The sequence below is a fragment of the Myotis lucifugus genome, unplaced genomic scaffold, assembly GCF_000147115.1.
Source record: "Myotis lucifugus unplaced genomic scaffold, Myoluc2.0 scaffold_27, whole genome shotgun sequence".
In the NCBI taxonomy this organism is placed as follows: domain Eukaryota; kingdom Metazoa; phylum Chordata; class Mammalia; order Chiroptera; family Vespertilionidae; genus Myotis; species Myotis lucifugus.
Window position 1 is genome coordinate 4,593,364 of NW_005871075.1, and position 16,764 is coordinate 4,610,127.

Genomic DNA, 16,764 nt, shown 5'->3' on the forward strand with positions numbered 1-16,764 from the left:
TTAGTGTGATATATGTAGTGATGGGAAAACGGACGAATCAGCTCTTGGGAGCCGTAGGAAGCGTACATTCTAGTATCGGGCATGGGAAGGGACTGAGAAGCCGAGGCCCGGGGGGCAGGGAGCAGCGCCAGAGTGAGGGTTAGTAAGTGGGAAGTGGGAAATGGGTCCCAGCGAAGGGGTGTGTGTGGGGGGGGGGGACGGGGGACGGGGGACGGGGGACAGGACATGGTATTGGGGGCGATCACTGTCTGGAATGAGTTGTCCGTTTCTGCGGGAGATGCTGCAGCTACAACAGGGCCGTGGAGGAGTTCCTATTCCATCTCTCAAATTGTGGTTCCGAATTATAAAACGATTTCCTGGCTTTCGGGGTCTGTTTCTCCAGCGTGTGCAGAAGCTGGTGGAGATCTGGGGAGGCCAGACGCTTATTTCTGCACTGAACTCAAGTCACTTTATAACCTGTGTCCAAGAAAGTATTTCAGCGGATACGTATGGAATGTGTATTGTGTTGAGGACAGTGCTGGTCCTGTGACTAATCATGGATTGAGTACCGGCTAAATAACATAGGTGCTTAGAACAGCTGTTAGTTTTGAAGCTCAACTTACCAATCACCAGCAGGTTCCTGCATGTTAAAAGGTGACACCCACCACGGGGGTAGTGAGAGTTGAATGCGATCATGCATGTAAGGAGGTGACCTGAACAGTTGGCATGGACTGTAGTGAGGTCGAGGGTCATTGTCAGTTATTAAGACCACTGTCTTCCCAGTTCCTCAGGCCAGAAGCCTTCGGGGCATCCTTGACTCCTCTTTCATTGTATATATTAGCACGTTTTGTGGGCTTGCTTTCACCATGTATTCAGACCACTTCTCAGCTCCTTCTCATAATTGCCATGCTCATTCAAGACATTATTGCCTGGGTTATTAAAATAGATTCTTGACTGGCCTCCCTGTTTTCCACCCTTAATGTACATATGTGTTGTGGATTGTACTTGCTCTTACAGAACTTGGTCTAGCAAAGGAGACCTAACAGCAATACGTATGTAGAGACTATTTGCCATAAATGTCATTTCTGTGACATGTGGTGGTTGAGCAATTAGCACTCAGCTAGCTGTTGTAGGGTAGAAAGGATTTTTTTTTCCAGGCCTGGCTTATATCTTTTTGACACATAGTATTCCTCTCTTTTATAAATCCCCTATGGACCAAGTGAGCCATGGGATTGGATCAAAATAAATGGATAATCCTGAAGAGTGGTGTATTCATGTTGACAAAGCCCACCAATACCAAATAAGAAACATACCTTTGTGATTAGACTATTTTCCAATTTGGGGACATTACATTTGATTAAATTATAGCTTGACTCTTTTTTGGCATTTATCATGTATTTCAGAAACTTAACACCCTGATTTTATTTGGGTCTAATTGTATTTTTTAGCCTCCTCAACCACAGTCATTGATAGAGCATTTCTTAGAGTAGGTTACTTTTAAAGATGGTTAAATTTATTCATATTCATGAACTTGGATTTTTTTTTTTCCATCTAATCTCAGAGGCTGACCTTATCTTTAAATTCTGAAGGTACCAACCTATAGTCATCTATTAACTGCATTCTACATTTAAAATTTTATATATATATTTACTTCAGAGAGAGAAAGGGAGAAAAAGATAGAAACATCAATGATGAGAGAGAATCATCAATCAGCTGCCTCCTGCACTCCTCCTGCAAAATGGGCATGTGCCCTGACTGCAAGTCAAACTGTGACCTCCTGGTTCATGGGTCGACACTCAACCATTGAGCCACACTGGCTGGGCCCTCATTCTACATTTTGAATATGATCTCACTCAGCTGGGCTTAAGGATTTTTTCCCCTGATTTGTATGGATTCTCTGATTTTTTTGTTTTAATTTTTTAAACTTTTGCTTATATCTACCAACTTTATGAGTTTGGATGCCGCCTCTGGTTTCCTTTTCCTTCAGAGTTAGACTAGCCATTGTCTATTTCTATGCTTTCACAGGTCTGGGCTCTGATTTATTAAATTTAGGATTGTTTCTTACACTGAAGACTCAGTTAAGGATGGATAGTAAGGAGTTTGGTGGTGATTGTATGTTACGTTTGGGTTGTGTTTATGTACACTTTTTATTCTCTATGTTAGGTAAAGTAAAGCATGCAATAGCCTGTAGAAGATACTGTTTTTTAAAATTGTATATTTATTTAAAAGTTGGAAAAGATACTCTAAACTTGACCTTGATGTGTACAACATATGGGAGGTTTTTTAAAAACTTGTAATAGACTTACAACCTAACAATATATTTTTCCTCTTTTAACACTTTTAAAGACCTATCAGTGCTCTCAATAATTAAGTAGGTTTTAGCCAAAGAATAAATGAGGACATTACATTTCCAGGCTTATTAGTTTTCAGATTATGTTTTCTCTTTGTTTTTTACTTCTTAGGGAAACTTTTTCTGGTACTGCATGTTGTAAAAATGTAAAAAATAGGAAATGAAAGTCCCCATTTTTATCATTCAGTGTAAATTATCATTATGAGTTGGCTTTTAACTTACCTCTTGAGAATTATTTTGATTTAATAATTGCGTTAGTTTTCTTTGGAAATCAAATGTACATAAGATAATTTATCTATGACACACAAAAATTGCAGATAACCTAAGTGTGATATATTAAGCAATTTGTTAAATACATTCATGTAATGGGTAGAATGCTATTGATTCATTTAAAAAGATTTTAGAATAATATTTCACAACATGGAAAAATGTATGTATTACTAGAAAACAGTTGCGAAACATAAATAGTATTATCCCAATTTTTAAGTGAATATTTTTGCATAGGAAAATTCTGGGGGGAAAAAAAGGACACATATGTAATACCCTTTGTAATACTTTTAGCAATAAAAAAAACAAATAAAATAAAATAAAGAATTCTGTGTATGCCAAAAGGTTAATGTGTGTTATCTGTGATTGCTGCCTTCACTTCACATAATGTCTTTTATAAGAAACATTTTTTAAAATTACTGATATTTTAAAATTCTCCCATGTGTACCTCTAGCTGATTCACCCAAAACCTATTTTTATTTTTTTCCTCCACATAAGGAGAGCCAGTGCTTATTTAGGAAGGATGGACTAACCCACTCACTACACAAATGAAAGGTTCACTTACACCATGTTTCTCAAGGAATCTTTTTTCCTGTGGAAACATATTTATTTTATTATCCCTAGGAATATGGTGACATTTACTTTCTTTTTTGTTAAAATACAGATACATAAAATTTGCCATTTTAACCATTTTTTTAATGTACAGCTTACAGTATTAGTACAGTCACATTGTTCTGCAACCATCACCACACTATCCATCTCCAGAATTTTTTCATCTTCAAAAACTCTGTACCAATTAAACATTAACTCCCCATTCTTCCTTCCTCCCAGCCTCTGGTAACCACCATTCTATGTTCTGTCTCTATGAATTATAAATATTGTCACACACAAAATGCTTATTTTGCTGTTTTCTTCTGAGTTTCAAAAAAATTTAGCTCTATATTCTATTGTACATTTTTAAAAATTTTTATTGATTTCAGAGAGGAAGGGAGAGGGGGAGAGAGATAGAAATATCAATGATGAGAATCATTGATCAGTTGCCTCCTGCACGCCCCCTACTGGGGATGGAGCCCACAACCTGGCATGTGCCCTTGACAGGCATCTAACCTGGGACCCTTCAGTCTGCAGGTGGAGGCTCTATCCACTGAGCCAAATCAGGTAGGGCTGTATTCTATTGTACATTTTTAAGCTGCTAAATTTCTCCCACCTCAGTTGGCTTAAATAGTTACAATGGAGATCATTTCTATCATCTTTTAATGTCATTAAAAAATAAAACTATTACAAGTATCCACTGGAATCTAAAAACCATAGTTATTTGATACCTGTCTTAGAACATTAAAGTAATACATGAATAAGCTTTCTTAGCAGTCAGAAATTTTACCTTGATTCTTCCCCCTCCCTTTTAATTTGCATTTCCAATCCACTTAATCCACAGCATTTTATCTTGATATATTTTTATGCTTTAAATTTGTTTATTTGTATATTTGTAAAACAAAATTTGAAATTTTTTCCTACTTTTCTAAGCTCACAAGGCTCCGATAGAAAATTTTTGTGTATTGAATTATAATTAATATTCAACTGAAAAAACATCATAAACATTTTGATTAATATAATTAAGCATGGGAAGTAAGATTTCCCAATTCATGTGTCTGTAGATAAATTTTATTGCTATAGACAGTGTTTGACATCAGTTCCATTGTTTTTATAATTTTAATCACTGAAAACATTCATATAAATAAGTAGAATGTAATGAAAGAAGTTTTGTTTAGCAGTGTCATTCAGTTTTTCTGGCCTTTATGCCAAAAATCATTTGCCAAAATTTATTTTTAAAGGTCTCTTAGCTTACTTAGGTCTTCAGTTTTTTTGAAAGCAAAGAATTGGAAACCACTTAACACAGGTAATGATTTTGTTGCCTTGTTTAGTCATTCAATTACTAACACCTACTCTAGTGTTTTTCTTTGTTTGGCTTTGTGAAGGTTTGTAATGCCTGAAGGCACTCCACAATAGTAAGATTCAAAGTGAGAGAGAGAGAGGACTCTGGGTAAATGAAAGAGGGTGCCTTGTTAGTTAAGGTTGCCTTCTCAAGCAAATCAGTTTTAAGAAAAAGTACCTGTGGAAGTTGAGAATCTGGAAATAGTCTCTTCAAATTTTCCTTGGAAAGTCTCATGTTACCTTACACCCATGAAGATGTAGGTGTTTGTTTTAAAAATAGTACACTTACCTAAAAGTGTAGGTATCTTTTTTTTCAAACGTCCTTTATATAGGGATGGGCAAAAGTAGGTTTACAGTTGTGAGTACACAAAACAGTTTATTATTTATTAATTATTATTATATAATTTATTTGTATTATAACTGTAAACCTACTTTTGCCCACCCATGTATCATAAAAGTACACTGATAAAAGTGCTAACAAATCATACACATCACTTAGTATTTTATTAAATATTTTCCCAGTTCTTACACAAATCCTTGTGGTATACATAATCTTTATCTTGTGAAACAATTAATATTCTGTCCAAAACAAAATCAAATGACAAAATGTCTCAATAAAATGAAATAATTGGCTAAAGCCAGTGGGGGCAGGGAGGATTAATTAATTAATTTTTAGACACTTCCTGGTTTTCTAACCTTATCAATTTTCAGAGTAGTAAGGCATCTATCTATAAATATAAAAGCCTAAGCGACCAAACGACTGGTTGACCGGTCGCTATGATACGCACTGACCACAAAGGGGCAGACACTCAACGCAGGAGCTGCCCCCTGGTGGTCAGTGCACTCCCACAGCAGGAGTGCTGCTCAGCTGACCAATAGGCACCAGACCCAGGGCTCATGGCTGGCCACCACAGCCCAGAGACCACAGTGGGGTGGCAGTGAGCCTACCAAGCAGCAGCAGAGCTGGGATGAGCAGGAGTAGCAGGCAGGAGCGGAGGGCATTGGACTGCCAGTTTTGGCCCGATCCCTGAGGCTATGCCAAGGGATCCCACCAGTGCACGAATCCGTGCACCAGGCCTCTAATTAAATTGTAGAGTTGTTGGGTACTTTTGCCTTCTAATGTAAAAGTATCCTTTATACATGAGGTTCGTATGAACTTTGGAATAGTTTATGATAGAAGCTCTGTAGCTCATGAAGTCTATTGTGCAAAAAATAGTTACATAAAGCTCTGATTTTTACAATAGATTAATATACCTAAGCAGCCTTTGAGTTCAAGTTGTTGCATTATCTGGGAGAAGTAGGTAACTCCTTTTTGTCTTTCAAGCCACAATTATAATTCTGAGAGCCTAGTTATTTTAAGATTGCTATCAGTGATTGCATGACAGACAGTGGTGTGTGTGTATCTTTCTAATTTCTGTAGCCTTAAAAAAAGGAGTACTTACTGTTATGAATTGTCACAACTTTTTTTTTCAGTGATGGAAAATTTCTGTCTAAACTACTTGCTGTGAAATAGAACTATAAATCTCAATAATCAATAAGTCTTGCCATAGCCGGTTTGGCTCAGTGGAGAGAGCGTTGGCCTGTGGATTCTTGATCGCCAGTAGGGGCGTGCAGGAGGCAGCTGATCAATGGTTCTTTCTCATCATTGATGTTTCTATCTGTCTCTCCTCCCTTCCTCTGTGAAATCAATAAAAATATATATTTTTAAAAATCAATGTCTTACATTAGCCATTTCATAGACATTGCTGATATAAAATAATTCTAGATACTGTTGGGAAGATACAAAATGATTCTGCACAAAAAGCAGTTGTACAAACTTGTAATCAGAGAACACTCTTGGAGTAGTATAACTTGGGAATTTTGACTAAAGAAAAACTTAGATGGCCTTCTTAATTTTTCTTGAAGGATGGGTCTTCAGTTAAGGAAGTTGAAACCTACCACCGGAAACGTGTTTTAAGGACTTTGAGAAAAAATGCACAAAATTCTTCAGATTCTAGTTTTGATAAGAATATGGAAGTAACGGAGAAACATGCTAATGGCAGGCATTTTACAAGGTAATACAAGTTTTTCGAATGCTAATTCAGAATAGTTTTAAAGTAATATTTAAAGTAATAGGGTTTGCATTTAATTTTTAAGTGTATTCTTAAAGTGTATTAAGAGTATTCTTTAAGAGTTTAAAGTAATAGGGTTTGCATTTAATTTTTAAGTGTATTCTTGACTGCTCATCAAGATTCCAGGGTTATAAAATGTCATTTATAAATAGTTTTATTGAAATACACCCAAGCCCATTCATTCTGTTTATGACTGCTTTCCTGCTTCAAAGTTAGAGTTGTGTGAATGTTTGTGATAGAGACTATCTGGCAAACGAGCCTAAAATATTTACTAAGATACAGCTTACCAACTGCTATAAGGAGAAAAGTGCTTCCCTTCCTCAGTAGGCAAAAAGGAAAGGAAAAGTAAAACACCCCTTCAACCATTGTGTCCCTAGTATCTAGTTGGAACCTAGTTTATAAAAGTAGACCTACATGGTATGAAAGGAGGGGCCCTGTTTATGAGAAAAGTCTATGAGCCTGTTTCACAACAGGTTTCTCAGACTTGGTTTAGCCATTCTATATAATAAAAGCCTAATATGCTAAGTGTCTGGTCATCTATTCACCAATCAAAACATAATATGCTAATAATATGCTAAGGCCACTCAACCACTCACTATGATGTGCACTGACCACCAGGGGGCAGACAATCCAACAGGTAGGTCAGCTTGCTGCTGGGATCCAGCCAATGGGAACTGAGTGAAACAGGCTGGACACACCCTGTAGCCCTTCCACGGTCCTGCCCCAGCTGGTCAACCTCCCGCGTCCCTCCCTGGCCCCGATCGTGCACCGGTGGGGTCCCTCAGCCTGGCCTGCACCCTCTTGCAATCTGGGACCCCTCACGGGATGTCGGAGAGCCAGTTTTGGCCCGATCCCGCAGGCCAGGCCAAGGGACCCCACTAGTGCACAAATTCATGCACCGGGCCTCTAGTAATTTATGTAAGCATAAATATTCTCAAGCTGTTTTTTAGTGTTTGTAGGTTTTTATGTATCTACAGTTACTTACTCTCCAAGCTGATTTAAATTTTTGTCCTACTTTGTATATTATGAAATACAGGATTTAAAATTATGTCAATTATTTTGAATCATTTAATTTTTTTTCAATAGGCAGTTGGCCAGACAGCAGGCTGATAAAAAAAAAGAAGAGTGTAAAGAAGGTAAGTAATGTTAAAGGCATTTTTTGATGTTGTTAATTCTCACCCTAAGATACTTTTACATTGAATTTAGATAGAGTGGGAGAAATGGAGGGAGGGAGGGGGAGAGAAAGAGAGAGGAAAACATCAGTGTGAAAGGGACACATTGATCAGTTGCCTCCCGCACTCACCCCAACCAGGGCCAGGGAACGACCCAGTTATGTGCCCTTGACCAGGAATTGAACCTGAGATCCTTGAGTGAAGGCCAACTCTCTAATTATTGGACAACACTGGCCAGGACTAAAGGCATTTTGAATGTTAAAAAAACATAATGTTTTGTTTATAGGTACATTGCAATACATACAATAAACTTCCCTTATTTAAAGTACACAGTTTGTTTGATTTTGACAAAAGTATATGCCGTGACATCACCACAATAAGGTAGTGAAGAGTAGTGAAGGTAACCATCACCCCCTCTCCAGATTTCCTCAGGTCCCTTTACTATCCCTCCTGACCCCCAACCTTCTCCATGCCCTCTATCCCCTAAAGTTCCTGAGCAACCACCAATCTGCTTTTTGTCACTATTGATTCATTTGCATTTTCTAGCATACTCTACTTATAATTTTATAATTCTATAAGTAGAATTATACAGTATGCATTCTTTTATGGTCTTGCTACGCAGCATAATTACTTTGAGAATCATCTATGTTGTTGCCTTTTGTTGCTGAGCAGTATTCCATTATATACATACTAGAGGCCCGATGCACAAAATTCATGCAAGAGTAGGCCTTCCTTCCCCGGCTGCTGGCACGGGCTTCCCTCCAGCTGCTGGCAGGCACCCAGGACCTGGGCTTCCCTCACAGCCCCGCCTTCATCCAGAAGGTCATCCGGTCTAATTAGCATATTATGCTTTTATTATTATAGATGCCACAATTTGTCCTGTCCCATCCCCCCACCCCACCAGTTTTATTGTGATATAATTGACATAAAATGTTGTATAAGTTTAAAGTGTTCAAGGAATATTGATTTGATACTCATGTATTGCAAAATGATTACTAAAATAGCTTAGCTGACACCTGCTGCTTGTCACATGATTACTATTTCTTTTTTGTGGTGAGAATATTTAAGATCTGCTCTCTTAGCAACTATCGAGTATGTAATACAGTATCATTAACTATAATCACTCTTCTGTAGATCCTCAGAACTTACTCATAGCTAGAAATTTGTACTCTTTGACCAACATCTCTCTTTAACCTTTACCCTCCAGCCCTTGGCAACCAGCATTTTTGTCTCTTGCTATAAGTTTAGCTTTTTAAAATTCCACATAAAGTGATATCATGTGGTATTTATCTTTCTCCATCTAACATATTTCACTTAGCATAATGCTCTCAAAGTTCATCCATGTTATTGCAAATGGCAAGATGTCCTTTCTCATAATAGTTCATTGTGTGTATACAGCAGGTCCTCAAATAATGTCATTTTGTTTAATGTCGGTTTTTTTTTAATTGATATTTAGAGAGAGAGGAAGGGAGAGAGAGAGAGAAACATTGATTGGTTGCCTCCTGCAGGCCCCCTACCAGAGATGGAACTCAAAACCTGGGCCACATGTGCCCTGACCGGGAGTCAAACCAGCAACCGTTTGGTGCACAGGACAGTGCATAACCAACTGAGCCACACTAGCCAGGGCTAACCTCATCTCATGACGTCGATGAGATGCTGTAGGAACTTAATTCTTTAAATTAATTAGCCTAATGTAAAATTGGTTTCATGTGTCATTTTGCTTAAAGTCACAGAATCTATTTAGAAGAGTGTTACGTGAGGACTTACTATATTCCTTTTCTTTTTTGTTGTTTGTTAATCCTTAAGAGAATATTTTTTTCACTGACTTTTAGAGAGTGGAAGGGAAGGGAGGAGACAGAGAGAGACAGAGACATCCATGTGAAAGAGACATATCAAATAGTTGCTTCCCACACACACCCTGACTGGGCTGGGGATTAAACCTACAACCCAAGTACGTGCCCTTGACCGGAATCATACCTGAGATACTTCAGTGCACAGGCTGACCCTCTAACCACTAAGCGCACCAGCCAGCGCTCCATGTCTTCTTTATCCATTCATCCATTGATGGACAGTTAGGTTGTTTCCCACAATTTCCTTCTTCCTCTACCCCACCCCCACCCCCCCCCGCCGCCAATTTCTTTATTCATCTTTTATTGGATGTTTGGGTTGTTTTCAGTTTGGTGCTAGCACAAAACTGCTTTGAACATTTGTGTCCAAGTCATTGTGTTATATATATCTTTCCTTTTCTCTTGAGAATGGAATGGCTGGATTATATGATAAGAGTATGTTGTAACTTCAGTTTTGTTTTCTAATATTTTAATAAAGGCTGAGTTCAAGATACTATAATTCTGTTATGTGAAAGTGTAGCTGTTCAGTCGTTTATTTTAAAGTTCTTTTTAAAGTGCTATTTCTATTTCTACTTATTTTCATGTATTCATCTATGAAGACAAAGTAATTCCAGTTACTCGGTCATTGAGGACTAGAAACATTGTTCAGACTCCAGAACATTTGCATGAAGAGAATGGTGATGTTGAAGTTCGCCGCAGTTGTAGGATTAGAAGTCGTTACAGTAGTGTGAACCAATCTGTGCTATTTGATAAACTTATAACAAAGTAAGTAAAAATTATTTAGGTCAAGATGATTTAGGTGACAAAAACTTTTTGTTGGGGAGGGGTTATGTGCCTAGCCTGAATATTTAATACATTTAGTTTATGTTAAGCATAAAGGAGAATGATTACTAGAGGACTTTATAAAAATTCTATATACATATTTAAGTTATTTTTAAAAATATAAAAAATATATAAGTAAGTCAAGAAATAGAGATATTTAAAATGCCAGTACTCCAAGAATACAATGGAAGGAAAATTAAGTTTTTTAAAATGCAATATTTTACAGTGTTAGCTTATATTTATGTAAAATTTTTTTTAAGCACTGCTGAAGCTGTACTTCAAAAAATGGATGACATGAAGAAGAAGATGCGTAGACGGCGAATGAGAGGACTAGAAGACTTGACAGTGTTTAATGAAACAGAAGAAGTAAATATATTCTTCCATCAAGGGGATGATTTAATAATCTTTAACCTTTTCTATAGGACCTACCCATTTTTTGGTTAAATTGATCATCGTTTTATTCAGCATTTGTTTGATTAGTCACTAGTTATGGCTGGAGTTGTAAGAGTTTATGACTGTAAATATATTTATTTTTTTTAAATATATTTTTATTGTTTTTATTGATTTTTTTTTACAGGGAGGAAGAGAAAGGAATAGAGAGTTAGAAACATCAATGAGAGAGAAACATCGATCAGCTGCCTCCTACACACCCTCCACTGGGGATGTGCCCGCAACCAAGGTACATGCCCTTGACTGGAATCGAATCTGGGACCTCTGAGTCCGCAGGCTGACGCTCTGTCCACTGAGCCAAACCAGTCAGGGCTAAATATATTTATTTTAAGCAACATTGGAAGGTCCTATTGAATTTCTTAAATAAGTGTACGAAATGTTAATGGTTTTTATTTAAATGTTTTTAGGGGAATCTTAACATGTACACAAGAGGAAAACAAAAAAGTATTCAAAGAACTGATGAAGAAACAACTGATAATCAAGAAGGCAGTGTGGGTTAGTCTTTTCTCTTGTTCTATCCCTGAGTTTGAATATTAGTACTTTTATTTAGTAGAATGTAGCCTTTTTATTTAGAAGCTGTAACATTTATGGTAGTTTGGGAGAGATCAGAGGAGTGGTCATAATTTAAAAGAAAAAAGTGAGGGCAGGGAGAGCTTAAATCAGCCGTGGGCAAACTACGGCCCGCTTGAAATGAATAAAACTAAAAAAAAAAAAAAGACCGTACCTTTTTATGTAATGATGTTTACTTTGAATTTATATTAGTTCACACAAACACTCCATCCATGCTTTTGTTCCGGCCCTCTGGTCCAGTTTAAGAACCTATTGTGGCCCTCAAGTCAAAAAGTTTGCCCACCCCTGGCTTAAATGATATGTTTTGTTTGGGAAAGTATTTGAAATCAGCTATTCTAAAGCAACAAAACTGGTTTTCTTGTGTAGTACAAGATAACACATATCTACAGATAACACATTTACCTATTTTAATGTTTAAAAGAAATTATTAAAGTTTTGCTATTCTGTTTAGGACTTTTCTTGAGTGAAAACCAGTTGTCTGAAATGCATTTTAAATGTCTGGTGTTTTACATGATCATAAGTAGACTATTTGAGTTATTCTCTTATGTAACTCAGTGACAGCCAGAAAGGCTGGATGGAAGGTACAAACTGAAATTTAAAAGGCAAAAAGCTAAGTAAGGAGATACTTAAATTTGTCAACATGTTACATTTATTTGAAGCTTAAGTATAGTCATCTATATTAATTAAACTAGCAGTAATACCATAAACTTTAGTTTGGTACTTACTGACAGTAGCCTTTATTTTTAATTTATTTTTAAAATTTTTATTTATTGATTTGAGAGAGAGAAAGAGAAAATGAAACACTGATTTGTTGTTCCACTTATTTATACATTCATTGGTTGATTCTTGTATGTGACCTGAACCTGCCACCTTGGCATCTCAGAATGACAATCTAACCGACTGAGCTACCTGGCCAGGGCTAACAGTAGCCTTTAAATTTTTTTCTCTAGTTCCTTTTTTCTTCCTCTAGTTGTTTTTAATTCTACAATTATTTTACTTCACTAAAAATTATTTAATGTTGTGAAAGAATTAAATTTTTTCTATATATATATTTTTTTTATTGATTTCAGAGAAGAAGGGAGAGGGAGAGAGAGATAGAAACATCAATGATAAGAGAGAATCATTGATCGGCTGCCTCCTGCACATCCCCTACTGAGGATCAAGCCCGCAACCTGGGCATGTGCCCTTGACCAGAATCAAACCCAGGACCCTTCAACCCACAGTCTGATGCTCTATCCACTGAGCCAAACCAACTAGGGCATAATTAGATTCTTCTGTACATGAAGCAATCAATGAATGCATGAATAAGTGGAACAACAAATTGATGTTTCTCTTTTCCCCTCTCTCTCTGAAATCTACCAATAAAAAAAAAATGGAAAGAAAAAATTAGCTTCTTTCTATGGATAATCTAGAAGAGCCCGGCCAGTGTGGCTCGGTGGTTGAGCATCAACCTGTAAACCAGGAGGTCACTCTTTGATTCCCTGTCAGGTCACATGCCCAAGTTATGGGCGCGATCCCCAGTCGGGGGTGTGCAGGAGGCAGCTGGTCAATGATTATCTCTCATCATTGATGTTTCCATCTCACTCTCCCTCTCCCTTCCTCTCTGAAATCAATAAAAATATATTAAAAAGAAAAATAATAATCTAGAAGTAAATACATTTTAACAGAAGGGTCTCTTTCTCAGTTACCCTGTGTTAAAAAGTGTTAACATTTTGGTGTGAGTATCCTAAGAGTAAATATATTTAAATTGTAGAATCATCTGAAGAGGGTGAAGACCAAGAAGATGAAGATGATGGTGAAGATGAAGATGATGATGATGAAGAAGATGGAGAAGAAGATAATCAGAAACGATATTATCTTAGACAGAGAAAAGCTACTGTTTACTACCAAGCTCCATTGGAAAGTAAGTGCTATTTTTTCCCCAGGAGATGTAATTATATTACCTGTGTCTTTACTGCCCTTCCTCTTTTATTATTTTTTTAGTCTTTATTTTGCATAATACTCATAGTTTTTGTCTTTCTTAACCTATCTTAAAAGTGCAATAAGTCAATTCTTTGAAAAAGAGTTAAATTTTAGTTATTACCCAAAGCAAATAATTGGGCTGTTTTGAAATTTCATGTCTGTCTTTAATTATGTTAGGTTTCACAGCTTTCTACTTAATTTGTCAGTTTATATAACTAGAACTGCTTACGGTGTATGTTATAGTTGTGCCTCAATGCTTATGAGCATATACTTGCAGGTCTGATAGTGAGCTGTTATCTATCAGTATAATCATAATGGTTATTTATGGCCAGAGTATGTTTGGTTGTTGGTGTATGTGCTATGCATATTTTCAGTAGCAGCCCTGCAGACATAAATAATTGAAAATATGAATTGTAGAATATTCTATAGTAGATATGTACTAATATTCTCATGGAAGGGGCAGTACCTTTTAAGTGTTTATATGAAGAGCAAAATTACCTTCAAACCTGTTTATATGTCACGTACATTCTAACTCCTCCTTTTAGAACCTCGTCACCAGAGAAAGCCCAACATATTTTATAGTGGCCCAGCTTCTCCTGCCAGACCAAGATATCGATTATCTTCTGCGGGACCAAGAAGTCCTTACTGTAAACGAATGAACAGGTTTGGTTTTAAAGTAGTAATTGATTTATGACAACATAATTGTGGCTATGGTAAGGTAGGATTCTAGAGTCTTAGGATTGAGGATATCAGAATAGAATTCTAGAATCATATATTTGGGCGAGTAGTTAACTCTGCCTGTCGTGCTTTAATTTCTACTACCATTGACTAGTTTTTGCTTCCACTAATAGGAATTGTTAGTAACTACCATGGTAAGGTAGTTTACTCTGTTGTTCCACACTTTAATAATAGAGAGCTACCTTTGCTTCAGTGTTTACTGTATTCCTAGCTTGGTATTAAGCATTTTATGTAGACTATTTTCTTTAATCTTTACATTAAGTTAAATATAGGTTTAATCTTGTCTCCACATACTATCACAGATAGATTTTTCTACGATGAAAGCGTTCTAAGTTACATTGCTTCTAGACTTGTCATGACTCTGACCATCTTTTTCTGGATCGATCTTAAAAATTTGTTTCTTTTATAAATGTAGTATTAATTTTCTCTATTTAAATTATTTGTGGGTTTCTTTTTCTTCCACATCCCAACATGTGTTGCTTGTTTTTCATATTTAAATCCAAAGAGGTAATTCTTGTTATTTCCTCTTTCTCCTAAATAATAAAAGTTTTTCTGATCTATTAGAACTTTCTGCATAATAGTAACATTGTAGTAGTTCGTGAATGAGAGAGCTCGTTAGTGAAGACTAAAAAGGCAGGAAAAAATGACACTAGTGTGGGAAATGGCACTTTTTTCCTAATAGTAATTTGGTCAGAAGTAAGACTGAAGTCCTGTGAGAATTCAGCTATTTGAACAGTTCTTAGAAGTCTCCTCCTAGAAGCAGATTATCTGATCATGTTTTGGTCATGGAAGGCAACACCTTTGTAGGTGCTGACAAATTTCCTGTCTTCTAGGAAAAATATAAAACTGTATCCCTGGGTCTTTTAATTTCAGAGTGCCAAAATCACAAGTGTACATTCTAGATTTCTTGTGTCATCATTCCTTTTCTCACAGCTAGAAGACCAGGAAGGCAAACTCAACCTGCCTGGGCTGTTCAAGATAAATTACACTTGAAAGGAGACCACATTGTCGATACTTTTCATAGGCCCCTTGTTAAAGACCAATATTTTGATATTGAATGATCTTCAGAAAAGGAGAGTAAGGCATATTGCTCCCTGGAATCCCCAATAATCATGAGGCCCAGGCAGTTCTTGGTTGCCTGACTCAAAGGACAGATCTCTATTTGATTCAGTAGAAGTAAGAGGCTGGCAGTTACTTTGAGATTTCGTTTCTTCCCTCATCTTTACTGGAAGTAGCATACTGGAAATAACATACTTGTTGACTGACTACCTCTACAATCACCGCCTACAGTGTATCTTGTAGCAGGTAGGAATTTTTTTGCCCCTTTTGGTTCACAGAGTCTACTCTTTCTCTATATATAAAGTGTTGCATAGCTCCTTGGGTGCAGGATTTCTTACCCCCTCCAATTATTTAACAAATGTCTGAGTACTACCATGTGCCAAGTACTATGGATATAAAAACGAAGAAGCCAGGATTCCTGCCCTGGGCTGTCATAGACTAGTGGAGGATCCTGGCACATTTAAATTAAAGTATGAACTATGATTTATGATGTATCCTAGAGTCATATTATGTGGCTTGATGACCTTCTTAGTGTTGATTTTGATAACTCTAAACATTTTCTCTTTGATCACAGCTTTATTGGGACATAATTCACATACATATAGTTCACCAATTTAAAGTACACAATTCAATAGCTTTTAGTATATTCACAGAGTTGTGCAACTATTACCACAGTACATTTATTTTATTTTAAAAATCTCAATGTTTTTTATTTTAAAAGTGTTTATTGATTGATTTGAAAGACAGAATGAGAAACATCGATTTTATTGTTCCATCCATTTATGCATTCGTTAGTTGATTTCTTGTATGTTCTGACTGGGGATTAAACCCACAACCCTGATATATGGGGACAGCACTCTAATCAACTGAGCTACCTGACTAGGGCCCACAATAATTTTAGAATATTTTTCTTGCCTCAAAAAGAAACCTATACTCTTTCGTTATCACCCCCCACTCCCAATACTTCTATCCCTCTACCCCTAAGCCACCACCAATCGACTTTCTCTCTTTATAAATTTGCCTATTTTGGGTATTTCATGTAAGTGGAATCTCTTGTGACTGGCTTCTCTCACTTGGTATACCACTTTCAAGGTTCATTAGTGTAGTGGTATGTATTAGTACCTCATTCCTTTTCATTGCCAAATGAGATTCTGTTGTATAAATATACCATATTTTATTTATCCATTTATCAGTTGATGGACATTTGAGTTGTTTCCACTTTTTGGCTGTTGGGAATAATGCTACTATGAACATTTGCATACAATTTTTTTTTGGATATATGTTTTCATTTCTCATGGGCATATACCTAGAAGTGGAATTGCTGGGTCAAATGCTAACTATATTTAATGTTTTGAGGAAGTGCTAGATTGTTTTTCAAATGGCTGCCTTATTGTACATTTCCACCAGCCAGAGTTCTAGTTTCTCCATGTCTGTCTAACACTTGTCATTACCTGGCCTTTTGAATGTAGCCCTTTAAACCATTTTTTTTTTTAACTTTCTTCACA

The 16,764-nt window shown here is 36.6% G+C and overlaps 1 protein-coding gene across 5 annotated transcripts in view; it reads left to right on the forward strand.

Moving 5' to 3' along the window:
- Positions 1 to 6,435: 6,435 nt before the first annotated feature.
- ATAD2 (ATPase family, AAA domain containing 2) overlaps positions 6,436 to 16,764 on the forward strand; it is a 55,569-nt gene continuing 45,240 nt past the window's right edge. For all 5 annotated transcript variants that reach the window (XM_006086327.3, XM_014453708.2, XM_023751961.1 and 2 more), the window contains exons 1-7: positions 6,436 to 6,582; positions 7,726 to 7,775; positions 10,258 to 10,423; positions 10,741 to 10,846; positions 11,338 to 11,425; positions 13,254 to 13,403; positions 14,008 to 14,125. In XM_006086327.3, the coding sequence (XP_006086389.1) occupies positions 6,539 to 6,582; positions 7,726 to 7,775; positions 10,258 to 10,423; positions 10,741 to 10,846; positions 11,338 to 11,425; positions 13,254 to 13,403; positions 14,008 to 14,125 (722 nt within the window). In that variant the 5' untranslated portion in view covers positions 6,436 to 6,538. The remainder of the gene's footprint in view (positions 6,583 to 7,725; positions 7,776 to 10,257; positions 10,424 to 10,740; positions 10,847 to 11,337; positions 11,426 to 13,253; positions 13,404 to 14,007; positions 14,126 to 16,764) is intronic.